The sequence below is a fragment of the Lissotriton vulgaris genome, chromosome 9, assembly GCF_964263255.1.
Source record: "Lissotriton vulgaris chromosome 9, aLisVul1.2, whole genome shotgun sequence".
Taxonomy (NCBI): Eukaryota; Metazoa; Chordata; class Amphibia; order Caudata; family Salamandridae; genus Lissotriton; species Lissotriton vulgaris.
The window spans coordinates 968,954,170-968,981,882 of NC_141697.1; the positions used below are offsets into that span (position 1 = coordinate 968,954,170).

General features: G+C 41.4%; 1 protein-coding gene across 1 annotated transcript in view; it reads left to right on the top strand.

Annotated features, from left to right (window-relative positions):
* Nucleotides 1–1,371: 1,371 nt before the first annotated feature.
* Nucleotides 1,372–27,713, top strand: part of LOC147692627 (galactosylgalactosylxylosylprotein 3-beta-glucuronosyltransferase 1-like) — a 392,918-nt gene continuing 366,576 nt past the window's right edge. Inside the window, exon 1 of the mRNA XM_086936807.1 lies at nucleotides 1,372–1,503. Within this exon, the coding sequence (XP_086792933.1) occupies nucleotides 1,401–1,503 (103 nt within the window). The 5' untranslated portion in view covers nucleotides 1,372–1,400. The remainder of the gene's footprint in view (nucleotides 1,504–27,713) is intronic.

Below are 27,713 nucleotides of genomic sequence, written 5' to 3' on the forward strand. Positions count from 1 at the left end.
ATCTACAGAGAAAGAGGTAATTGGTATGGTGCAAAACAAGACTTTTGCACTAGTGCTAAAGCCGGCCCTGTCATGCCCTTTCTGTTTTTTGTTCATTTAATTAGCAGTCAGGTCTTGAGTGCACAAAGACTGTTTGGTCAGCCCTCTGGGGCCGCCCAAACTGGTAATGCCCACTCTGCCCTTCTCCATGCAGGCTGCTATGCAGCTTGCATGGAGACCATGGCCTCCAAATAAGCCCCTTGCTGGGCGGCATCACGACCAATCACAACACTGCGTGTAGCATTGTGATTGGCTTTGGGGAGGGAGCCTGGCTGCCTGCATCCTGTTACTGCCAGAAGCAGGAGTGCAGGAGCCAAGAAGACTTGGGACCTGGCGGGCGGAAAGGTAAGCTACATTTTTTAAAAATTATTATTATTAAATTAACCCCCCGCGTGACCCCACCCCACGTGAACCCCCTACCCCCTCTCCCTTCCCCTGCGAGTCATGCCAGCAGCGACTGCCGCCGTGGCCTACCCGAATGCACCATTGGCCCACCCAAATACAAATTCCTGGAGCCGGGCCTGACGCGAGGGAACATGATAGAATGTGGAAGGGATCTTATAGATCCAGTGGCTTTCCCCAAGATCCTCAATGGCGGATTGTGTCTAATGCCTCTGGTAAAGAGGGACCCATTAGTTTGAAGGTACCCTATAGGCTCAGGGATGACAGTAAGGCTATCCCTCAGTTTCCACACATCTAACAAGATTGGCCATGTGACTAGGAAGGTATCACTCCGGAGACTGGATACCGCTAATAATCATAGACATCTAACAGCAAAACTATCCATCAGGGCTTAGCGCCTTTTAAGTAAATACATTCTCTTACGTTACGTTCTCACTATGATTTTTACTACTGGCAGAGGATAAGGGTTTACTTTTGTATATATGTTATACACTGTTATATAGCTTAATATTTTTTGCAATCTGTGTTTTATGTTTACATGATTGCATATTTCTCTTTTCTCGTGAAACTCGTGTTCTGTTTTACCGTCTGGTATGTGCTTGATGCAACTTGAAATAAATAAATAAATGTTCATTCTGGAATCCAAACCATTTTAAAGTATGTTCACTGGTACACTCTGTGTATTTTCACTGTAGTGGTATAATTATCATTGCATTTAACTCATGCATCAGATTATAATTATAACCTGGACATGAGGCCGGTAAAAGGGCCTGCTCATTGTTTACATACGGTATTTCCAAAACCAACAGCTTAAAAGTCAATTATTTTGTTTTAAAGACACCCGGCAGAGTATACTCTTTCTTTTTATCAACTAGTATTACATCTCATTGGTCTGCTTTAACCCTGTCTCCCTGATATTAAAATAGGGTTCGAGGGGTGCTTTGGCACTTTGGATTGCAATGAACAGCTCGCAGCGTTCAGTGCTCTTGACCATCACAGGATGCACTTTTCTTTCTACTGTTCTGTTCCTCGTGGGAGTGAGAGTGCCATCACGTCAAAAATGTGAGTATATCATCTCCCTATATTTGGAAACATTTCTCAAGTACAATCTATCTTCAGTGACACTCACGTGCAGCAAGATTTTGCGTTAACCTGCTTTCTTTTTATTAATTGGATGTGTAAGGGAAGAGCAAGTTTAGTGGGAACTGTAACTGTTGGTAAAATGGCTGGAGTCATCATCAAGACTTAAGGAAGATAATGCAGTTTAACCATTATAATGGGAAACAGTAATATACAGGCTTCTGAAATTATGTTTTAATTATGTTTAGATCGGCTACATAATACCGTTTTTTTTCATAGCTGTGCTGGTTCTCTTAAGGAGGCCAAACAGAGGAGACTTTAAAAATGTTATGTTTTTTAACTTTATGGCATGGGTCATCACTAGCAATAAGCATTGTGCAATTCTAGAATGTAGCTCTGTTTGATGATGTTTGCTTTGGGGTTTGAGATCAGTTGTGACTTCATTCACATGGTGGACCAGCAGCTCCAGGCTATGCTAGGTAAAGTCTAATTGTACGGGTTCAAGTGTGACTTTTAATTAATCAATCGTTTGGACAATCTGCAGATACTTGTCTTCCAACAAGCTGATATGAGTTGTCTGCAATTATATATAATTTCAATCTTTGAAACTTTATTGCATGCACAGTTTGAACACTGAGGGCCTGATTCACAAAGGTACGTTTTGATTAAGTTTACACTTTAGAGTAAGTTTACTCTTTTTTGATATTCACAAACTGCACCTTTGTAGTAACCTCTCATACCTTACACTTTCTTTCTTATTTAGACTGTTGTAGTAAGTACAGGTTTACACAAGGCCAGCCACTGATACAGCAACACACTCCCATACAAATTAATGGAATTAGAGACTTACTACAAAAGAGTAAGGGGCAGATTTATGTTGTGTATGCGCCACGTTTGCGTCACGCAACTGTGGCGTAAACGTGGCGCATCCTTACGACCGATTTACAACGTGACGCATCTAGGCAGATGCGTCACGTTGTAAAGCCCTGCGCCGCTGGTGGGCGTTCCGGCGCAGGGTGGGCGTTCCGGGGCAGGTGCGCCTCGCAAAAGTGGCTGAGTGAAATCTATAAGATTTCACTCAGTCACTTTTAGCCCAATGCTGCATCAAAACCCTGCGCCTGCTTGAAGCAGGCGTAAGGCTTGACGCAGCATTGGTCAGATAGGGCACCCCCGAGCCTTGCTGGAGCTGCGTCGCGCTTGCGACACAACTCCAGCAATGAGTCACTTTTACGGCACAGATGCGTGACGCATCTGTGCCGTTTTTGCCCCATGGTGCGCCGCATCATAAATGCGGCGCACCATGGGTGGCGCAGCTGTGGCGCACCGTGGCGCATGTTAACTGGCGCATCCCTCGGGATGCGCCAGTTAACATAAATCTGCCCCTAAGTATTACAAAAGTGCAGTTTGTGAATAGCACTTTCTGGTAAGTTTTCGTTGTAGTAGTAGGGCTTACTCTTGTAGGGTATAAAACCTACTAAAAAGTGCAGTTTGTGAATCAGGCCCTGAGTTTTTGGATTAAGTTGCATTCAGTCAGAGTCATTATTTATTGTCTCAAATAATGAACAGGAAACTGTGGCATAGCAGCTGTATGGCAGGACCAGCTAACGGCCTTTGCCTTCCAAAGGGGAACACTGATTCAAAACCTTAAGCCTATAAAATCAAGCATCCTTACGAAGGATAGTAACATGTTCCTGCCCCCTCTCTCCACGATCAGCTGTCACCTATTTTGACACTCAAGTAATAAAGTTATATGAATTTCCTTCCCCATCTACCTACTCCTTGATTCCCTGTTTTCTCCTAGTATCAAGTGCTATTTTTGTTACCTGATATTATGTTATCATGTTATTTTAGTTGTTGCATTTTGAAACTGATGTGCTTGTGCCAAATTTAGCATACTCGCCTTGGGTTTTATGCTGATGTATCTCTAATCTGTTTAGATGCATGTTGTATTGGATTCCACCTTTTTATCTCTGTAAATATTGTGAAAATGTCTGCATATATGCCAAAATGTATCTGCTAAGCTACCACAGTCAAGGCATGCTTCTCTTTTCCACTATTAACACATGCACTGCGCCACAATGGCTGTTTAGATGGAGTTAGCACTATATAAAACAAAATACACAATGGCAATTTGATTGACCACTTAAGTGCGGAAGTTATCCACTAAATGTGCTTTGGTTATGTAATGTATATCGATTGATTGTTATGTTTCTCTGGGTAACGAAACAGATGAATATATGAAGCATGAACTACATTAAATATGTAATAAAGTCCTTGTACCTATTCATGCTTATCATGGAATTCTGTGCAAATAATCAGACAACTTTAACTCAAAACTCCCTCTAGATAAAGTTGTAGCAAGGGAGAAGTCTCAAGGTGCACAATTCATAACAGTAAAAGCCGTGTAGTTCTACTTCACACAGTCAAAAAAGCAAATAACACATTTATAAACAATGTGCGGATATCATCACTACAAGTGAGAAGAGGTATGCATACATAGATCTATAATTTAAGTGTAAATGGAGATGTGGAAATTGGAGACTATCACTACAAAGGGGGAGGAGTAAAGGTAAAACAAAAGAGGAGACAGGGAGGGTCAAGCAAATAGAAAAACACATTTCCAAATGTGCAAGCTAGATGTAATCGGTCACACACCACACATGGCCATTCAAAAGTTCTGCGTTGGAGTTATGAAGAAATTTGTTAAGCCAGGAAAAAACACTAACATCAGAAAGGCAAAGATAAAAAAAGTACGGATTTCAAAAAAAAAATCGCATTGCAAACAACCAAACCAAGGACTTACAAAGCACATTGCCAAAACTTAGAACATTGCAATTTAGAACATTGCTCATGTGAATATTAGTAATGAATTATAAAATCACACATGACTCTTCTCTTTTACACATCACATTTCACAAAAAAACACACCCACACAGGTACAAACACAACCAGCACACATGGAAGTAATATGTCCCTCTCCTATACTAAATAAACATATCCTAACAATGAAACCCCCAAAAGCCACATTCTAAAAATGTTCCATCTTTATACACAACTAGCGGCCTGTCCTGACATTGTCTGGGTATGGTAGACATGTGTGCAATTAGAATGCGCCCCAGCGATATGTGCCTCTTGCCGTCCTGTCTGCAATCAGAATGCACCCCAGCGATATGTGCAGGCGCCGACTCGTGTGTACCTGCTCTGAAGTTCTGGCCTCACAGTCTGCCCCAGCGATATGTGCCTCTTGCCGTCCTGCCGTGCACATCGTGCCCTGGCTCTGCATCCACAACACGGCGTGATGCACTGAGACGCCACACGCCGCGTCTATGTCACCCGACGGCGTACTCAGCCACCGCAATAAAACGCTGTTCACACGCTCCAAACGTCACCCGAGGGCGTACTCAGCTGCCGCGATAGAACGCAATTCACATGCTCCAAATGTACACACAAGCCCACCTCAGAGCCAGTGCTAATTCCAACGGACTACTTTGTCACACAACGTGCTTTGTCCCCTCCAACGTATATGTTGCGCCGGTGTATAGCCTATGTTCATCTGCTTTGCCTCACCTTTCCAACGCTGCATGTGGTGCTCCGGTTGGCGCTGTCGTTCGGGAGCTTACCCGCCTCAAAGGTTTGGTCTCTCTCTTTATTATATTATAGTATGGATATAACCCCCATTATGCGTGTTCAGAGAAATACACTTCATTTGCATACATATACACCAACATGCCTTTGGAATACAATTCTCATGAAAACAGTGTTTTCCAATGGCACCACTCATCACTCTGGGTATGTTCTTTCGTCACCCTCCCTATTTTTCATGTTTTTAAGCCTAAGGCAAGGAGATGTAGTAGCTGGAGTGGCGCTCTCTGCCAGCCGTTTAAAACTGGAAGTTATATACTGGAAGACCATAAATGACAATTCCTAAGCCACCTTCAACGGTACAGGAATCCACCTCTATTGTGCTGCTGACAAATGATCCCCATTTCGTTCTAGAGGAGATGCAGCAGATCTGGCAGAGAGTCTCCAATATTTCTCTTAGATGTATGGGAGGGAAGGTAGCCAGCTGGCACAAAAATGTATGTCTTGCTCATACTCATCCAGTCCTCCATTACCAGCTGAAAGAGCTGCAGCAGCACCACAGCAAATTTGGCCTGTTAAAATAACCAGTTTTGACAGTCCTAAGCCTTCCTTTTAAATATGTATAAGTCACCCCTATGTATTCCTTATTGCCCCTAGGCTAGGGTGCATAGAATTTAAAAGTAGAACATTTAAAAGTTTAATGTTAGATATGTCCTTACAGTGAAAATGCCCTCAACACTATTTCAAGTGTAGCACGGTTGGCAGTTACATAGGCATTGGGATACAATATTAAGTTTAATATATGTTACCTCCCCCTAAGAAACAGATGCAAATTTATTTTTCGGAGTTTTTGAAAAATTTATACAAGAACAATTCACAAGTAAAGTCAGATATGTAATACATATTTTGAAAAGATGACTTTTAGAAAGTTACCTTTGTCCTGTGTGAAATCCCTGGAAGCTAAACCTGCATTTTGCACTCTCCCTTCTGCCAACCAGCAATTAGCATGTAAGTGGGCATGAATGAGGTGCGAACTTCCAACCAAGACAGGGAAAAAAGGCCTTGGGAGAAGGGGATGGTGTTTTTCCTAGGTCATCTTGATTTCGGTACTGTACTAGACTTTGTTTGTGGTGTTGAACGGTTTTATTATTTGACATTTTGAATTAATTGTACGGATGAATTTATAAAACTTTCTTGATGGATTTCAATAAAAAATAAAAAGGATAGTCTGTGGTCTAGGTCCAAGGACTTTGGCCATATGTACAAACTATCTTTGCGGTCGGAAATGACCCAATCAGGCAGTTTCCAAATGCAAAAAATGCTTTTACAAATGTACAAATGCCAAAATACGATTCTGTAACTTGCTATCAAATGGCAAATTGGTTTAGCGATTCTGTATACGGAATTGTAGTGCTATGTATGAATGTTTTGAGAAAAAATTACAGTTGCAAAACATTCACTTTTTACTCACCACTAAAAGGCAGTAACAACCATTCACAAATGAGAAGGGGTCCCCAAGGGATCTCTTCCCCTTTGAAAATGTACAATAAAACATTTTTAAAAGCAAGCAATGGTCCCACTGACCACTGCCTATGCTTAAAAAATGAAACTTCAAAGGTTAATTTTTCTTTTAAACGCAATCCGTTTTCCTTTATAGAAAACGGGTTGCATTTAAAAAAATGCTCTATTAAAAAGAAGTCAGAGCCCTAGTGGTCTGCTGACCCCAGCAAGCCAGCACCCCTTTGATGGCTGCTAGTCCTAATGGGTCTTAATTTGTGACCTACTCCATTAATATGCATGAGATTTGCAACCCACTAGGAATTGCTAAATGAAGCAAAAAGAGTTTCATACATTAGGGATTGTGATTGAGATTCGCAGAAAAAAGCAATTAGGAAATTTATATCCCTAAAATATGTACATATTTATTTTAAATAACTTAAAAGAGGCCTACCTCCTCACAGGCAGATGTAGCTAACTCCTGCACCCTTCTTCTGTACCGCCTGCCAAACTGGTCTCCATCATACAGGTCTCTTGTTGACTTCACAGTTTCAGATCCTGCTGGATCTTTTCAGATGAAATTGAGGGCACACTTCAAAGGAGGAAAACAGAATGCCAAAACAGTTTGTCTGGTTGCTGAAACCTCAGCCTTGTCTCACTAGAATCCTGTCTCTGTGTTTGTTGGGGTACAGTGACTGCCGGAAACTTGATTTTTGTGTTAGACGTCGATGGACACTCGGATTACCACAGTACACTACCCTTACTCCCAAGTCCTTGGAACCCAGGTTTACTGTAGTTGAAGTCTATGGCCATCTTCAAACTGAACAAAGTAAGCAGGATTAGGACCTGGAACCTTTACTCTATTGATTAGGTTGTCCACACAGGCCATTCCCACCCACTAGTTTGTGTCATCTCCAGGCACCTGCTTCAGAACTCTCCTAGACATGTGGAAGATCAGAAGAGGACTCACCTTACTGTCTGAGACATGAGAAAAGCCTAAAAGAATGGACCTGCTCAAACTCTTGTTCTTAGGACAAATACATAGACTTGAAAGGTAAAAAGGCTGATCTTCTGTTAAAGCTAAAGGGAAATGACAAGATATCTTTTGCTACAACTGCTAGTCTACCAGTGGCAACTGGACCTGGACCATCCTGTTGATCTCTGCCAGATACCCTGAGTCTCTAAATGCCTCCCCTCCATTCCTTGGGAGATTTAGAAGTATACTTCTGTGGTGGGCTGGGACATAAAGGACCATGGTCAAAAGGTAAAGTCTGTGACCTGGACAAACCTAGTTAGTGCAGCTGATTTGTGCTCTATCATGGTCAGCATCACATATCTCCTTTGTCCTGTTCTACTGCTACCATTGACTATCATTGGCACTTTGTGCTTCTTGTTGCTATGTCTACTTAAATCTCTAAAAATTCATATCTGCGGTACCCCTTACCGATTTTTGTCATTTTAGTGTATTTTGTTCAATTAATTTTACTCTATGTCTATAATAATGTTTGGGGTTTTTATTGTTTTTCATTTTGACTTTACTACTGGTTTAGTACTGTATAAATATTGCATGCATTGCCTGTAAGTTAAGCCTGTCTACTCTGTGCCAAAGCTACCAGGAGGCTGAGCTCAGGTTACTTTAGTGACTTTAATGACTCTGACAAGGATTGTGCTTATTTCTTGAGTTGTTTGTTTTCCTCCTCAACTAATAACCCAATATCTCACAGTAATGCAGACCCTAATTTTCCTGGATATTTGTGTTGCATGTTATCCACACATATTGACACCCACAAGACTAGTTTTAGCGGAGTATGGGTCTGATTTTAAGTTTGGAGGACAGAGTAGAGCACTCCGTCACCCTGCCAGACGTCTTGTTGCCCAATTCTGGAGATGTCCGCTGGCCGCAAAGATATCTCTTGGCATTAGCAGGAACCGACCTCATGGCCATTTCGACTAGAGTTGGAAAAATATGGATCCCTCCAAGAGGACATCCAACCGTAAAGATTTTACACAGTGGGAGTTTGTTTCTGAAAAATGAAAAACGAATTACTCCACCACCAGAGACGTTTTTCTCCCATGGCCTGGAGATCATTATTATTATTATTATTTTTACTGTCTCCTCCCCACTGCCAGGTGATGGACGGCAAAATTAGTCATTTGATTGCCCACTCTGGATGAATGGCCAACCGAGTACATTAGCGACAAAGACAAGGTAGGCTTCATCATCAACATACTGTCTGCCTACCTCTAAATCAGATGGCAGATCATGAGTTTGGCAGACACCATCACAGTTGCAATGGAGTACCACCTCTAAAACTCTAGCCCCTGTGTCTTGATTATAACAAAGTGAACATGTCATCACGAAAAATAGTCCTTATGACAGCTCTTCACCGATATGTGGTCCAAATATCAGATGAGAAGTATGCGCCTGTTATAAGTAGTGAGCCTAAAAACTGATATGTAATTTTACATAACACATAAATCACCGTATACTGTTAATCTAATACAATTATCATGTTTAGGCTGTCCTGTTTTAGGTTTAAGCATATAATAACGGGTAAAACTCAACAGAGAGGGATAAAGCCCTCACCAGTGTAAACACTAAACAAACACCTGCACAACCCCAAACTAAATGCCATTCAAATGAGGGAAAAAGAGTTTGAAAGAGTAATTTTCATTTCTTCCTGAAATGGCCAATACAATGTAACTTTGTTATACAAGGTAGCAGGAAGAAGGACTGGGCTAACATTATTCTGGTTGAGTTTTGTTCAGGCCTTGGCGTAGTTCATGGAGTTTTGCTACGCGGAACTCCGCGAAATGACAAAAAACTCTGCAGAGTTCCCCAAGTGGTGGAGTGCAGTGCAAACTGCCATTTGCACTGATCTTCCTGCCGCTTGAGTAGAAATTCTACCCAAGTGGCAGCTTGCGCTCGCCAACTTACCGCTCGCGAACGCGAGCAGGGAATCAACTTCGCTGCACTACGTGGAGCAGAGTTTTCTGCACACTGCGAGCTCCGTGGAGTGCAGAAAACTCAGCAAATGGAGCAGAATTCACTGCACAGGCCTAGTTTTGTTGTTCAGGGATGTCACTAAAACATTGTTACTTCTTTCTTTCACTTTTTTCAGTTTTGAAGTCTTTGATCTAAAGATGCAGGGTTTAGAAGCACGTTTTAGGTTGTGTTTAATTATTTTATAAATTGTAGAGAAACAGGAAATATCAAAATCGTATTTGATATTTTGGCTACATTTGATTCTTTCACTGATGGGTAAAATGGCTGGTTTCATAAGACTCTTTCAAAAAGTTCTTATTTTTAGGAGTCTTTTCAGAAAGTTGAATTTTCTTTGGACTTTCAAAAGTGCTGCCTTATTTTTCACCACTTGCACCCAGTTCGACACATTTGTTGCAGAACCTGTCCCAGAGAATCATAATCTTCATGTGCTCCGGTATTGGCATAGAAAGCTCTCAGTGGCCAGAGTTAGCAAATGTGTACTGGCTGTTTTTCAGTTGCCCGTCTCAAGTATCAATGTTGAGAGGGTCTTTTCACAGATAAAAGTTTATATGGGAAGGAAAGTACGAGCGTGCATGACCAAAGAGTCACCAAAGAAGTATTGTATGGTGTACTACAGTACGTTTGATTTGTAAAAAATTAATTTTGACCTCATATACACTGTACATACACTGTCTATATACCATGTACTATCAGTGTGGAAAACAAGCAATAATAAAAGCAAAACGTTCCATAAACACCGGAAAAACACAGTTTCAGTTGTTTTTAATGGCATGAAAATGTGTGACAACTGTTTTTTAAGGTATTGAATTCACTTTAAAACACTGAAAAAACCCCAGCAGAATTTACAAAAAAATAAAACTGAAAACAGGAAAGCCTAATCATGTTATTAGCGTATTCAAACTGCATAAATCTCTACTTAGCAACTGTTAAATGTCATCCAAAAAGTTAGGCATACAATCCTAATTGGTTGCATCATGTGGACATAAACTTACTGGCACATGCATCAACAATGCAATTTGCGATTCCTTATTAACGAAAAATAAGGATTCGCTAATAAGGTATAGCATAAGGCTATGCATGTAGAAATTGCTAAAAACAATATCGATTTCTAAACATTCCTTAATTGCGACTCGCAAATTGTGAGTCAGAATTAAGGAATACCTCACCATTCATTTCTATGGGCCTAGAGGCCCATAAGAATGAATGGGAAGACATTCTCAATTTGCGATTCTCAATTAGAGAATCGCAAATTGAGAATGCAATTTCAAGGGTGCCAGGGTGTCAAAATGCCACCTTGTTCCACCCATGAAATCTGCATATGAGTACATCTTGCACACACACATGCCCCAAGGGCATGTGTGTGTAAAATGGAACTTTGAAAAATGCATGTAAGTTTTTGCTAATTACCATGAAGTTCAACTTCATGGTAATTTGCTCCCCTAGTAGCGAAATTGCTAGTTTTTTTACTTTAATGCATTGCATTTAAGGAATGTCAATTTGCAATTCCTCAAATGCAATGGCAATTTAAGTAATCACAATTTAGAGATTACTTAAATTGCGATTTTTGCAATCGGGATGATGTATCCCAAATGCAAAAATACCTGTCACAAAGGGGCAGATTCTGAGAATCTGCCCGTTTGCGACCAGTTTTTTCTTTGCTGCATGTGGGCCTTAGGGACTTTATTTCTATGCGCCTTCATAAGGGTAAGTCAGTGTGATATGACGTGTGTGAATAGACCTTGCTTTACTGCAACAAGGGCCTTCTGTGACCTCACCAAGGGAATTTATACAAAAAATGGCAGCAGCAGATGATAGCTTTACTGTCTCTCTCTTTCCAAGGGAGAGGTGTTTTCAAGTTTGTGCCCCCTTTTTCAACAGATCATCTCAGTAATGACAGGACTGGGAGGAAAATGTGCTCTGCATCCTCCTCTTCCTACAGCAAAGAAAGATAACAATTGCACCCTATTGTCTGCCTCCATCATGCCCAAGGGGAGAAGGGTATTTTCTTTCTTTCTACCATGCTCTAGGGTGCGATGGTGTGTCAGCTAAAGCATCCCTCCTCTTTGCCTTGCCCAAGGGCAAGGGAGGAATTGTAAAACCAAAAATAACAAATGCAAAAGCATACCTGGGCAGCTGACAACTGATTCAGATGGCTGTGCCCTGCCAGGTACTGTGGACCATAGAGAATAGGGAACTGCACCGCCCCCATTTAGAACACCAAACAGAATGCCAGGAAAGCTCTGCACTCCCAGTCGTCTGTGGCCCACATCATTTGCCAAGCCACAGAGAATGGGGCCTGATGAAATGTGTCTGTACTTTCTTTGCAATTCTGTAACTGCACTGCAGCAGCTGGGAGCTACCTACCCTTTTTCATTTTTTTAAAGTACCCCTCCCCTGGCAAGGGGGTGTTGTTGGGAAAAAATTACATTTTCCACCCTTGGACTAGAATGGTGGGGGTAAAGGATACAAACTCCTTCCCACCCATGGGCACAAGTGGAGGTACACAAGTATACCTGCTTACTCTTTACCCCTGAACAAGGCAGGGGTCATACAATGTTCTTGTCGTGGTTGGTTGGGTACTGAAAAATATACTCAACCTCTCTCAGCCACAGCAGGGATAAGGTGGAGTTGGGCCTTCTCCAGCCTTTGGACAAGGCGGGGGAAAAAATATACCCCCTGCTCTTGTGCAAGGTAGTAGGGAGGTCACCAAATATGACCAGTGCTTCTGGATTAGGAAGGTGAAAATAAGCAATGCTTTTCTTTAAATGTAGATATTTAAATAAAGGGAGTATTGCTGCTTTCCTAGCCCTTCTTCATCCTAATTTGCTTGAGGTAAGAGGAGGCAATGGCATGCATGGCACCATCACAGCTATCACCGTATCACTGAAACAATATCGATGGCAAAAATATAGAACTACAAAAATATCGAGTAAAGAATATAGAATGCCAAAATATCGACTTCCTATCTCCAAACAGGTAAGTACAAAAAATCGAATCGAAAATGTTGTTGTAAAAAATATAGATAGTCAAAATATCGAATTTTTTAAATAGTTAAAAGTAATTTAAAATTAATGAAATAATAAATATAACTACCTTAAACATACTTAAAATACTTAAATACCATTAAAATTATTAAATAATTATTATAAATACAAATAAAAATGTTTTAATACATATATATATATATATATACGTATATATATATATATATATACGTATATATATATATATATATATATATATATATATATATATATATATATATATATATATATATATATATATATCCAGAGAAAACCAAAGTTTGTTTGCGCTCTCAGGTAATCAGACAACAGAATCCGAGGTGTAATCTCAGCAGTTTATTACACAACGCGTTTCAGCATAAAAGCCTTGTATAGTATTAATGAAAAATATACAATATATTTACCATAGGATAGCGAGAGGATTAAATTTACTATTACCACTTCAGTGACTGCAACAGTAGAAAGAACATTGGATAGTGTAGCAGTAAAAATTACTATTCCCACTCCAGTGTGTGCAACCGTAGGGAAAGATTTGGATAGCAGGAGGGTAAATATTACTATTCCCACTCCAGAGAGTGCAACAGTAGGGAAAGCGTTGGATAGCGTAGGGGTAAAAATTACTATTCCCACTCCAGTGAGTGCAACAGTAAGGAAAGCGTTGGATAGCGTAGGGGTAAAAATTACTATTCCCACTCCAGAGAGTGCAACAGTAGGGAAAGCGTTGGATAGCATAGGGGTAAAAATTACTATTCCCACTCCAGTGAGTGCAACAGTAGGGAAAGCGTTGGATAGCGTAGGGGTAAAAATGACTTTTACCACTCCAGTGAGTGCAACAGTAGGGAAAGCATTGGATAGCGGGATGGTAAAAATTACTATTTCCACTCCAGAAAGTGCAACAGTAGGGAAAGCGTTGGATAGCGTAGGGGTAAAAATTACTATTCCAACACCAGTGAGTGCAACAGTAGGGAAAGCATTGGATACCGGGGAGGGAAAAATTACTATTCCCACTCCAAAGAGTGCAACAGTAGGGAAGGCGTTGGATAGCGTAGAGGTAAAAATTACTATTCCCACTCCAGAGAGTGCAACAGTAAGGCAAGCGTTGGATAGCGTAGGGGTAAAAATTACTATTCCCACTCCAGTGAGTGCAACAGTAGGGAAAGCGTTGGATAGCGTAGGGGTAAAAATTACTATTCCCACTCCAGAGAGTGCAACAGTAGGGAAAGCGTTGGATAGCGTAGGGGTAAAAATTACTATTCCCACTCCAGTGAGTGCAACAGTAAGGAAAGCGTTGAATAGCGTAGGGGTAAAAATTACTATTCCCACTCCAGAGAGTGCAACAGTAGGGAAAGCGTTGGATAGCGTAGGGGTAAAAATTACTATTCACACTCCAGTGAGTGCAACAGTAGGGAAAGCGTTGGATAGCGTAGGGGTACAAATTACTATTCCAACACCAGTGAGTGCAACAGTAGGGAAAGCATTGGATACCGGGGAGGGAAAAATTACTATTCCCACTCCAAAGAGTGCAACAGTAGGGAAGGCGTTGGATAGCGTAGAGGTAAAAATTACTATTCCCACTCCAGCGAGTGCAACAGTAAGGCAAGTGTTGGATAGCGTAGGGGTAAAAATTACTATTCCCACTCCAGTGAGTGCAACAGTAGGGAAAGCGTTGGATAGCGTAGGGGTAAAAATTACTATTCCCACTCCAGAGAGTGCAACAGTAGGGAAAGCGTTGGATAGCGTAGGGGTAAAAATTACTATTCCCACTCCAGTGAGTGCAACAGTAAGGAAAGCGTTGAATAGCGTAGGGGTAAAAATTACTATTCCCACTCCAGAGAGTGCAACAGTAGGGAAAGCGTTGGATAGCGTAGGGGTAAAAATTACTATTCACACTCCAGTGAGTGCAACAGTAGGGAAAGCGTTGGATAGCGTAGGGGTACAAATGACTTTTACCATTCCAGTGAGTGCAACAGTATGGAAAGCATTGGATAGCGGGAGGGTAAAAATTACTATTTCCACTCCAGAAAGTGCAACAGTAGGGAAAGCGTTGGATAGCGTAGGATTAAAAATTACTATTCCAACACCAGTGAGTGCAACAGTAGGGAAAGCATTGGATACGGGGGAGGTAAAAATTACTATTCCCACTCCAAAGAGTGCAACAGTAGGGAAGGCGTTGGATAGCGTAGAGGTAAAAATTACTATTCCCACTCCAGAGAGTGCAACAGTAAGGAAAGCGTTGGATAGCGTAGGGGTAAAAATTACTATTCCCACTCCAGTGAGTGCAACAGTAGGGAAAGCGTTGGATAGCGTAGGGGTAAAAATTACTATTCCCACTCCAGTGAGTGCAACAGTAAGGAAAGCGTTGAATAGCGTAGGGGTAAAAATGACTATTCCCACTCCAGAGAGTGCAACAGTAGGGAAAGCGTTGGATAGCGTAGGGGTAAAAATTACTATTCCCACTCCAGTGAGTGCAACAGTAGGGAAAGCGTTGGATAGCGTAGGGGTACAAATGACTTTTACCATTCCAGTGAGTGCAACAGTAGGGAAAGCATTGGATAGCGGGAGGGTAAAAATTACTATTTCCACTCCAGAAAGTGCAACAGTAGGGAAAGCGTTGGATAGCATAGGGTTAAAAATTACTATTCCAACACCAGTGAGTGCAACAGTAGGGAAAGCATTGGATACCGGGGAGGTAAAAAATTACTATTCCCACTCCAAAGAGTGCAACAGTAGGGAAGGCGTTGAATAGCGTAGAGGTAAAAATTACTATTCCCACTCCAGAGAGTGCAACAGTAAGGAAAGTGTTGGATAGTGTAGGTGTAAAAATTACTATTCCCACTCCAGTGAGTGCAACAGTAGGGAAAGCGTTGGATAGCGCAGGGGTAAAAATTACTATTCCCACTCCAGTGAGTGCAACAGTAAGGAAAGCGTTGAATAGCGTAGGGGTAAAAATTACTATTCCCACTCCAGAGAGTGCAACAGTAGGGAAAGCGTTGGATAGCGTAGGGGTAAAAATTACTATTCCCACTCCAGTGAGTGCAACAGTAGGGAAAGCGTTGGATAGCGTAGGGGTACAAATGACTTTTACCATTCCAGTGAGTGCAACAGTATGGAAAGCATTGGATAGCGGGAGGGTAAAAATTACTATTTCCACTCCAGAAAGTGCAACAGTAGGGAAAGCGTTGGATAGCGTAGGGTTAAAAATTACTATTCCAACACCAGTGAGTGCAACAGTAGGGAAAGCATTGGATACCGGGGAGGTAAAAATTACTATTCCCACTCCAAAGAGTGCAACAGTAGGGAAGGCGTTGGATAGCGTAGAGGTAAAAATTACTATTCCCACTCCAGAGAGTGCAACAGTAAGGAAAGCGTTGGATAGCGTAGGGGTAAAAATTACTATTCCCACTCCAGTGAGTGCAACAGTAGGGAAAGCGCTGGATAGCGTAGGGGTAAAAATAACTATTCCCACTCCAGTGAGTGCAACAGTAGGGAAAGCGTTGGTTAGCGGGAGGAAAAATATTACTATTCCCACTCCAGAAAGTGCAACAGTAGGGAAAGCGTTGGATAGCGGGAGGGTAAAAATTACTATTCACACTCCAGAGAGTGCGACAGTAGGGAAAGCGTTGGATAGCGTAGGGGTAAAAATTACTATTCCCACTCCAGAGAGTGCAACAGTAGGGAAACTATGGATAGCGGGAGGGTAAAAATTACTATTCACACTCTTGTGAGTGCAACAGTAGAGAAAGCGTTGGATAGCGTAGGGATAAAAATTACTATTTCCACTCCAGAGAGTGCAACAGTAGGGAAAGCGTAGGATAGCGTAGGGGTAAAAATTTACTATTCCCACTCCAAAGAGTGCAACAGTAGGGAAAGTGTTGGATAGCGTAGGGGTAAAAATTACTATTCCCACTCCAGTGAGTGCAACAGTAGGGAAAGCATTGGATAGCGGGAGGGTAAAAATGACTATTTCCACTCCAGAAAGTGCAACAGTAGGGTAGGCGTTGGATAGCGTAGGGGTAAAAATGACTATTCCCACTCCAGTGAGTGCAACAGTAGGGAAAGCGTTGGATACCGGGAAGGTAAAAATTACTATTCCCACTCCAGAGTGTGCAACAGTGGGGAAACGTTGGATAGCGTAGAGATAAAAATTGCTATTCCCACTCCAGAGAGTGCAACAGTAGGGAAAGCGTTGGATAGCGTAGGGGTAAAAATTACTATTCCCACTCCAAAGAGTGCAACAGTAGGGAAAGCGTTGGATAGCGTAGGGGTATAAATTACTATTCCCACTCCAGTGAGTGCAACAGTAGGGAAAGCGTTGGATAGTGTAGGGGTAAAAATGACTTTTACCACTCCAGTGAGTGCAACAGTAGGGAAAGCATTGGATAGCGGGAGGGTAAAAATTACTATTTCCACTCCAGAAAGTGCAACAGTAGGGAAAGCGTTGGATAGCGTAGGGGTAAAAATTACTATTCCAACACCAGTGAGTGCAACAGTAGGGAAAGCATTGGATACCGGGGAGGGAAAAATTACTATTCCCACTCCAAAGAGTGCAACAGTAGGGAAGGCGTTGGATAGCGTAGAGGTAAAAATTACTATTCCCACTCCAGAGAGTGCAACAGTAAGGCAAGCGTTGGATAGCGTAGGGGTAAAAATTACTATTCCCACTCCAGTGAGTGCAACAGTAGGGAAAGCGTTGGATAGCGTAGGGGTAAAAATTACTATTCCCACTCCAGAGAGTGCAACAGTAGGGAAAGCGTTGGATAGCGTAGGGGTAAAAATTACTATTCCCACTCCAGTGAGTGCAACAGTAAGGAAAGCGTTGAATAGCGTAGGGGTAAAAATTACTATTCCCACTCCAGAGAGTGCAACAGTAGGGAAAGCGTTGGATAGCGTAGGGGTAAAAATTACTATTCCCACTCCAGTGAGTGCAACAGTAGGGAAAGCGTTGGATAGCGTAGGGGTACAAATGACTTTTACCATTCCAGTGAGTGCAACAGTAGGGAAAGCATTGGATAGCGGGAGGGTAAAAATTACTATTTCCACTCCAGAAAGTGCAACAGTAGGGAAAGCGTTGGATAGCATAGGGTTAAAAATTACTATTCCAACACCAGTGAGTGCAACAGTAGGGAAAGCATTGGATACCGGGGAGGTAAAAATTACTATTCCCACTCCAAAGAGTGCAACAGTAGGGAAGGCGTTGGATAGCGCAGAGGTACAAATTACTATTCCCACTCCAGAGAGTGCAACAGTAAGGAAAGCGTTGGATAGCGTAGGGGTAAAAATTACTATTCCCACTCCAGTGAGTGCAACAGTAGGGAAAGCGTTGGATAGCGCAGGGGTAAAAATTACTATTCCCACTCCAGTGAGTGCAACAGTAAGGAAAGCGTTGAATAGCGTAGGGGTAAAAATTACTATTCCCACTCCAGAGAGTGCAACAGTAGGGAAAGCGTTGGATAGCGTAGGGGTAAAAATTACTATTCCCACTCCAGTGAGTGCAACAGTAGGGAAAGCGTTGGATAGCGTAGGGGTACAAATGACTTTTACCATTCCAGTGAGTGCAACAGTAGGGAAAGCATTGGATAGCGGGAGGGTAAAAATTACTATTTCCACTCCAGAAAGTGCAACAGTAGGGAAAGCGTTGGATAGCGTAGGGTTAAAAATTACTATTCCAACACCAGTGAGTGCAACAGTAGGGAAAGCATTGGATACCGGGGAGGTAAAAATTACTATTCCCACTCCAAAGAGTGCAACAGTAGGGAAGGCGTTGGATAGCGTAGAGGTAAAAATTACTATTCCCACTCCAGAGAGTGCAACAGTAAGGAAAGCGTTGGATAGCGTAGGGGTAAAAATTACTATTCCCACTCCAGTGAGTGCAACAGTAGGGAAAGCGTTGGATAGCGTAGGGGTAAAAATTACTATTCCCACTCCAGTGAGTGCAACAGTAGGGAAAGCGTTGGTTAGCGGGAGGAAAAAAATTACTATTCCCACTCCAGAAAGTGCAACAGTAGGGAAAGCGTTGGATAGCGGGAGGGTAAAAATTACTATTCACACTCCAGAGAGTGCGACAGTAGGGAAAGCGTTGGATAGCGTAGGGGTAAAAATTACTATTCCCACTCCAGAGAGTGCAACAGTAGGGAAACAATGGATAGCGGGAGGGTAAAAATTACTATTCACACTCCAGTGAGTGCAACAGTAGAGAAAGCGTTGGATAGCGTAGGGATAAAAATTACTATTTCCACTCCAGAGAGTGCAACAGTAGGGAAAGCGTAGGATAGCGTAGGGGTAAAAATTTACTATTCCCACTCCAAAGAGTGCAACAGTAGGGAAAGTGTTGGATAGCGTAGGGGTAAAAATTACTATTCCCACTCCAGTGAGTGCAACAGTAGGGAAAGCATTGGATAGCGGGAGGGTAAAAATGACTATTTCCACTCCAGAAAGTGCAACAGTAGGGTAGGCGTTGGATAGTGTAGGGGTAAAAATTACTATTCCCACTCCAGTGAGTGCAACAGTAGGGAAAGCGTTGGATACCGGGAAGGTAAAAATTACTATTCCCACTCCAGAGTGTGCAACAGTGGGGAAACGTTGGATAGCGTAGAGATAAAAATTGCTATTCCCACTCCAGAGAGTGCAACAGTAGGGAAAGCGTTGGATAGCGTAGGGGTAAAAATTACTATTCCCACTCCAAAGAGAGCAACAGTAGGGAAAGTGTTGGATAGCGTAGGGGTAAAAATCACTATTCCCACTCCAGTGAGTGCAACAGTAGGGAAAGCTTTGGGTAGCAGGAGGGTAAAAACTACTATTTCCACTCCAGTGAGTGCAACAATTGGGAAAGTAAATACTTCATATATAAATAGAAATAAAATAAATATTAATACCAATTAGAAAGTAATTAAAATAATTTACACTTTTATATAATATATTAATTAATCAATTAAAAATACAAATACAAATTAATTATTAAAAATATTTACCTACTAATACAAATTATTTACCAATTAACAATACATTAATTAACAATTAAAAAATAATTAAAAATTAGATTAAAAAAAATTATTTAAAAATTGAATTACTTTCAATTAAATTGCTTCCCACCCTCTTCCTCTATAAACCCACAACCCACTACAGAAAATAAATTAATAAAATTAACATAATTATCAATTAATAAATTAATTAAAATTCATTACCTATTATATTTTAATTAATTACCAATTAATAATTAATTAACAATGAATTAAAAAAAAATACAAATAAATAAATTAACATATGTATTATTCATAATTAAACAACTCCCCTCCCTATTCCCTGATAAACCCACACTCAGCTACATAAAATAAATTACTAAAATTAACATATTTATCACATAATCAATTAATTAAAATTAATTACAATTATATTTTAATGAATTACCAATTAATAATTAATTAACAATTAATTCAAAATAAATGCCAATAAATAAATTAACATATTTAATTAATTATAATTAAATTACTTCCCACCCTATTCCCCTATAAAGCCACAACATGCTACAGAAAATAAATTATTAAAATTACCATATTTATCAATTAATCAATTATTAAAATTACCAATTATATTTTAATTAATTAACAATTAATAATAATTAACAATTAATTCAAAATAAATACCAATACAAAAACATATTTTGTTAATTATAATTAAATTACTTCCCACCCTATTGCCCTATAAACCCACAACCCGCTACAGAATTATATTACGCAAAAATTAAATACCATAAAAAAAATTAATTACTATAAATAATAAAATAAATATACACTTTTCAAACATATACTAACATAAAAAACATTTTAAAAATTGATATTAACTTACTTACCTCAAATTCGATATTTTTGTAGTCTATATTCTCTCCATTCTATATTTTTGTAGTCTATATTCTGTCCATTCTATATTTTTGTTGTCTATATTCTGTCCATTCTATATTTTTGTTGTCTATATTCTGTCCATTCGATTTTATGTCCATTCTATATTTTTGATTCGATATTAATGCTATCCTATTCGATATTTTTGTAGTCTATATTCTGTCCAGTGATATTGTGTCCATTCTATATTTTTTTATCGATATTATTACAAATCGATATTAAAAACTCGATATTTTGAGTGTATACCCTATCACCTGCATCGAGCCTCAATCGAACTTGACAAAATGAGGATGAAGGGTGCCCAGGCAGGTCTCTACTGCAAACACTTTGGGGCTACTGTTTGCCTCAGGAATTTTTACTTACACTGTTGTTTTCATTTTTAGAATCATTCCCCACCGAAGGCCTGGTAAAGGTCAGGAACCATGAGTCTGTGCAAAACATTCCCACTGACCGTTTTGAATTTCACAAAATATAAGTTTACATTTGCCAACAAATATGCTCACAAATAGCAATGCACTATTTGCATTTAATATTACACGATCGCATTTCTGCTCCTGGGGCAGGGAGTTGGTACTCTAGACTCTGGATGCCATTGAAAGTTTGTGAACTCAGTTTTGTTTAATCACAAACATTTACCAAGTGCATTGTCATACTGGATATGGTCAGAGATTGACTCCTGTAATTTGTTATTGCAATTTAGAACTTGTAAAGCGCATAACATCAAAAGTCATCAAAGCCCTAGAACGGGCAAGAGCGTACAGGGGGACCAACAGAGAAAGTTATATCTGTGAAAAAGCCAGATGTTCACATTGTTGCGAAACACTGAATAAGAAGTGGTGCTTGCAATGTGTGCCGGGGGAGTTTTCCACAACTTAGCAACTGCCACAGAGAATGCATGTTCACCCCATCTCGCCTTCCTAAAATAAAGAACCGTCACTTTCTTCTGCCCAGCCGATCTCAATTGTCTAATAGGAATATACCAGTTAAAAACGGTCCTGAAATAGTAAGAGCCCTGCTGTTTAAGAGTCTTAAAAACCAGACTCAGAGCTTGAAAATCAGCCAATTCCTCACCGAAAGTCAGTGAAGAGATCTCAACACCTCCTTCACTGACAGATGTTTAGGAACGCCCAACACTAGGGGGCCGATTCCGATCCTCGAAATAAACGTCCGTACGATTTTCATCTGGAGCCATCGCCGTACGAATCGTACCCGTCCGTCCGAGTCTCATAGTACGATCCGTATTCTGTCAATCCGTCTGAATCGTCGCGATCCGTACGTATTGCAAGGCTGAAACAGTGAACCATACACACGCCGTACGACCCGACGAGTACGATCTGGACCGGGGTATGAGGACGCGATTTGTATGGTCCACGTCAGGTAAGGGGGATTCGTACGGAAAAGCACACAATCACTTACACATCGTACGGTGCGTACACCCCATGATTGCAGGGGTACAGTGCGTACCCCTGCGAACATGGGGTGTACGCACCGTACCCCGCTATCGCAGGGTGTATGCACCGTACACACAGCGAACATGGGGTACGGTGCGTACACCCAAAGATCGTGGGGTACGGTGCCTACACACCAAGATCGCAGGGGTACGCACTGTAGCCCCTGCGATCATGGGGTGTACGCACCATACCCGGGGGGGGGCGTTCCGTACCTGTTTCGGGGCGAACTCTGCTTTTACGGCTGTTTTCAGCTCCCATAGAAAAAGGGTCATACGGTGCGTACCCGACATGAATCATACTTGCCTGGTCGGAAAAAGCATCCACGAACCGTACAGATGTCGCGTACAGCAGGTTCCGAGGAAGATTCGTGCGGAGATTCGAGTTGTACGGTCTTTGTACGATTCGTACGGAGTCCTGCTCCTGGTACGATTCGTACTTCGTCGTACGTACGGGGGACGTTGCAGGGTAAGATTCGTACAGGAAAAACGCTCTGAACGGCTATTGAGAGTGTTTTTTCCCAAATCGGAATCGACCCCTAGTTGTGCGGCCACATTTTGAATAAGGTGAAGTATATTCAGTGAATACTGGTTGGCGTTTAAATATAGAGTGTTACTGTAGTCAAGGTTAGATGTTATTTGCACAATGACCACCACTCTTAATGCTTCGGGAAGTAAGGGAAAGATCTTCCTTAGGCTCTTGATGATCCAAAAACAGGAAGTCACTGTCCTATTAACCTTGCTGTTATCAAAGATCACCCCCAGGTTTTTAGCGGAGGTATACTAGGAGCAGATAGTGTGCCACAAGTCTCCGACCACTAAAGGTCAGACGAAACTGAATTCTCTGCACCGAAGATCACAATCTCTGTGGCATTCATTTTGAGCCAGTTCCCTCACATCCAGGTGCTGATTTGCACCATGCACAGCTTAAACATGTCAGCTACTCCTGGGTCCCATGTACTGTACCCCTCTCTATTCCCCATATGGCAATATTCCAGGAGATCAGAGCGGGAGTAAAATAAACATTCACTAGACATGTTAAAATGAGCAGCATACCTTGTCCCTGGTGCCCTCCAGGTGTGGACGGGTGCAGATGGGCTTAACTTAGGCGCACCAGTGGCGCGTTCGCGCACCAGCCCTCTTTAATGTTGTGGCGCTGCACATGTGATCCTCACTAGAGTGCTGACCAAGCCCTCACTGTGGCAACCAACAATGGCAGCCTATAGGAACACCCGGGCTCTAACAGTACCCTCCCACAGAAAATAACTGCAATTCCCCCAACAGATCACACAGTAGGTAAGTAAAAATCCGCTCCTAAAATGGTTTCTTTTAAAAGATTAAAAATACGAACTCAACTAGAATGGAAAAGATAAAATCACAAGGTTGCTCTAACAAAAACAGCCCCCGCAGCTACTCACCACAAGGGCCGTCCAGGCATCGGCCCCCTGTAATGTCAAGGAGGTGCTCATATGATCAGCTGTAGAGCACTGACCAAGCCCTTACTGTGGCAACCAACAATGGCTGCCTATCGGAAACACCTGGGCTTTAATAGGCCCTTCCCACAGAAAATAACAGCAATTCCCCCAACAAAACACACAGTATGTAAGTAAAAATCCCCTCCTGAAACTCTTTTAAAAGAATAAAAATACGAACTCCACTGGATTGGAAAAAGTAAAAACCATCAAGGCTGCTCTAACAAAAACAGCCCCCGTCGTCCGCTCATCGGCCCTCTTTAATGATGTGACGGTGCACATGTGATCAACGCTGTAGCACTGAACAACTCCTCAGCATGGCAACCAACAATGGTCACTGATCAAAAACCCTCGGGCTCTAACAGGCCCTACCTACAGAAAATAACAGCCATTCCCCCAACATAACACACAGTATGTAAGTAAAAATCCCCTCCTAAACAATTTTATTTAAAAGATTAAAAATGTGAACTCCATTAGATTGAAAAAGGTAAAACTATCAAGGCTGCTCTAACAAACACAGCCTCCGCAGCTACTCACCGCCTCATATTACACCTTAATATTAGTCTGGAATTTCATATCTGAAGTCATCTACCCTTCTATTGCACTAGTTCTGATTAATGTGTATTGTGTCATTTGCCCTTAGTCCACTTTAAAATAATGCACACTATAGACTTTTTAGGTCTCGCCTTTTCCATTCCGAAGGAATGGGAAATGGCGAGAATTCAAGTGCTCAAAATACTCGTGAAACCACAGGTTTTTTCGTGCGGTTTTCTTCGAGTTCACGTGGCCACAGGCACGCGCTTTTGGGCCATAAACTTTCATGGCCATCTGTTCCCCAGCTCCAGCACCTCCCCTCTCTCTCCCCGCACACAGCCTTACTTGCATTTCTCCTCCCCCTCCCCAGCCAGCTTCCCCCAGGCCGTGTTCCCTCCCACCTTTCCTCCTCTCTGTCCCTTCTTTTTTCGTGCACTGCATTTGATCTTTGTCAGGAAAACCCTTCTTTGTCAGGAAAACCCTTCGTTCAATCAGATTTTGGTTGCAATTAGGATTCGAGTAAATTCAAATAAACTTTTAAGTGTTACAAAATAAATCGACTTAATTACTGTAAATCGGTTTCCTCGCTTTCCACTTTGCCTATAAATATGCTGCGTATTTAACTTGCAGACAAAATATAAATACCTCTGTGTAAATATATGCTACGGGTCTTTAGCTTCAGGCACACGACATATACATATGTCTTTCATAAGGAAGTCAGAAAGCTGACTTGGGCTGCCAGCTGCATGCACCATTAACTGCAACACCAGCGACGCAACAGGAAAACTGCACATTTGTTTTTCTCTGTCACCAGTTAAGGCATCGTGGTCGATCTTAAAATATAGAGGTTAAGCACCCAAACGCTTAGCAGCCGTTTCTACTGTTGTCTGTGCAGAATCTCATGTCGAAAACCAAAATTCCTGTGCAACAAAAACTTAATAGAAAAGATTCGATAAGTTCTTCGCGGCTACTAATGAACACTCGCTTGCACTGTATGCCTTTTTTTAAATGCCTTTAGTACCTGACAATTCGCTTCGTGGCTTTGTCGGTGTTATGAGGCGCTATGCAAATGCTATAATACAATAAAAGTGTACATTTCAGCCGTTGTTTTTGAGAATGGTTTTCGAACGTGTATTTTATTGTGCACAGGGTGTGCTATGGTTTGAAAAGCATTAAAATGAAGATGTTCTGTGCGATAATAGTTAAGCGGCTGTTATTACCCAAAAAAAGGAGTGACAGGGACTGAGTTCCTCCTTCCAAAGACGGGGTGAACTAGTATCTTTTTTTTAAGACTTGACCAACTCCTTTTCAAATTCCCTGCACTATCATTTTATGTCTTTGCTCCATTTCTTGCTACCTTTGCCCATTTTCTTTCTCCTCTCTTTTTCCTTTCCCTTCTAATAAAATGTAATCTTTTTATGTATTATTGCACTGTCCTTGCTGGCTAACAACAAGCATTCCCATAGCCAATAGGACTCGTATTAGGAAAGTGTAAGCTATTGGCTTTGTAAATAACAATGCTATTAATTTATATATTTTCAGTGCCAACTCATATTAACAAAATAATTGTCATTTACAATACCAATAGCCCACACTTTCCTAATGCAAGACCTATTGGCAACGCCAGTGCTTGTTTCTGAAGGTGGAAAGTGTCCAACAAAATAGCTAATTCTGAAACATCCATTTACTATGTAGAGTGTTAAACTGACAGCTAAGTATTTGAAAGCCATGCATGCAGGCTTTCTAAGTCCTTGGTAGTTTGGCGTCCTAAAAGAACAACTCCCCCAAAGCTAGCTTCTGTCATATACGAGTCCAGTTATTTCTGCAACATTCACTTAGATTCCCCACGATCTTGGACAAAACTAGGATCAGATTAACTTTAATAATAGGTAAGTCCCTAATACCTCTAAAAACAATCTTCCAGTCCACACCATGGTAGACCACCTGAAAAAGAAAATTAGGTCACACATATCAAATCCTAAGAGATTTTGTCTGGCTTTCCTGAGCGGTTTCAAAACATTTCAAGATCTCGTAACTCATTTACAAAGTCTTTCTTACAGGCTGGCCAAGCTACTTAACTGACCTACCAAAAATCACAGGTGACTCAAGAAAAACCCATAGGAAAGACCATTTCATACTCAAACGCCTATAATTCGGAAACAGCACAAGCACAAAGCCATACTTTTTCGGGACCAGTGCCTACCACCTAGAACATCCATCTTGCTTAAATAAGGACGCCTCCAGACATATTAGACTCAATTAGGATGGCTGGCGTACTCACATCGGCCCGCTACCCAATCGGGAATTGGGACCGCCCAACAGGCTGTCAGCGGTCCCGACATAGGTATTATGATACGACCCCCACCACGGCTGCAATGCCAACAGTTTGCATTGCGGCGGTTGCTGCTGGCTGCATCATCCGCCGCAATGCAAAATAGGGACACCATGTGGTGCCTGGCACATGGTGCAGGGACATGTAGGGGGGCTCCATAGTTGCCCCGTGCCCATTTTGTTGGGACTGGAGGAAGTAGGGCCTGCTATGGACCTCCAAAGTCCCTTTCCGCCTGCCTTTTCATGGCTGGTTTCCCACCATGAAAGGGCCGGTGGAAATGAACATCATAATAACTACGGCGGTGCCTGGTAGGCACCACCACCATTGTAGGCATTACTCTGCCTCTAATGGACCGACAGGCTCCTTGAGCCCGCCGGATCTGTGGCTGTTGGTTTTTTCTACCGCCACACAGCTGCCCGTCATCCAAATGTGGCGGACAGAAAACTTGTTTACGATGGTGGTTCGACCGCAACCGATGGCCTACCGTCATCATAATCAGGCCCATTGTTCTTCACAATGGGCCTGATTATGATGACGGTAGGCCATCTACCTATTTATAAGATATGTAAGTGAAGGAATCGCGGATCTATCAACCCCTTGTTTCAGGACCAAACCTCAGTAGAATATGGGTCATGCATTATTCACCTCAACTCCATGGACTGTTTATACCTAGGCACTGTTTCCAAAAATAAGATGTTCTGCTATTTGCACCCTAAACAGGCCATCGTCTTCCTTCCTTCATCTCCTTCCCATTGCCTCCCTTTCCTTTCTCTGCTCCCTCTCCTGGTTGACTTCTTCACTGGGTACCTTTGTAAACGTCTTGCACAGATAGTTCCAATTCTCTGTAAAGCACAATAATACTGCCTGGTGCAGCGGCACTATAGAAAATTCTGTATATAAATAAATCAATAAATAAATAGAGATTGTTATGTTTTTTCAGAAGTTTGTCTGTTGCGTTTATATTATTTGCTAATGTGGAGAAGTGCTAGGTTTTTGATGATTTAGAGATGATATTTCAAATTTGATCCACCCATTCTCCTCAATTCTGTTGTAGCTGGTTATACGTAAAATTAATTAATTTGTTTTAAATAAAGTTACATTTATTTTTAAACTATCAGATGTTATCAAAATATTTTATAACAAAATAATATTTTTTATTGGAATATAACTCTTTAAACATTAAATTAAATATAAATATATATTTTTTAAAAGTCAAAATAAATACATTTATTTAGCATTAACTCCAATTGGGTGGCATTTTAAGTCCTCCATTGTTTTCTATGGGAGAATGTTGCACTACCTGTGGTTGGCCATGTGTGGTACAAGTATGAGAAGGAGTAGATTTACAACTATTTTGCAGTTTGTATGAATGGGAGTACTGTTTTGTGAGTGAGTGTGTTTCTTCC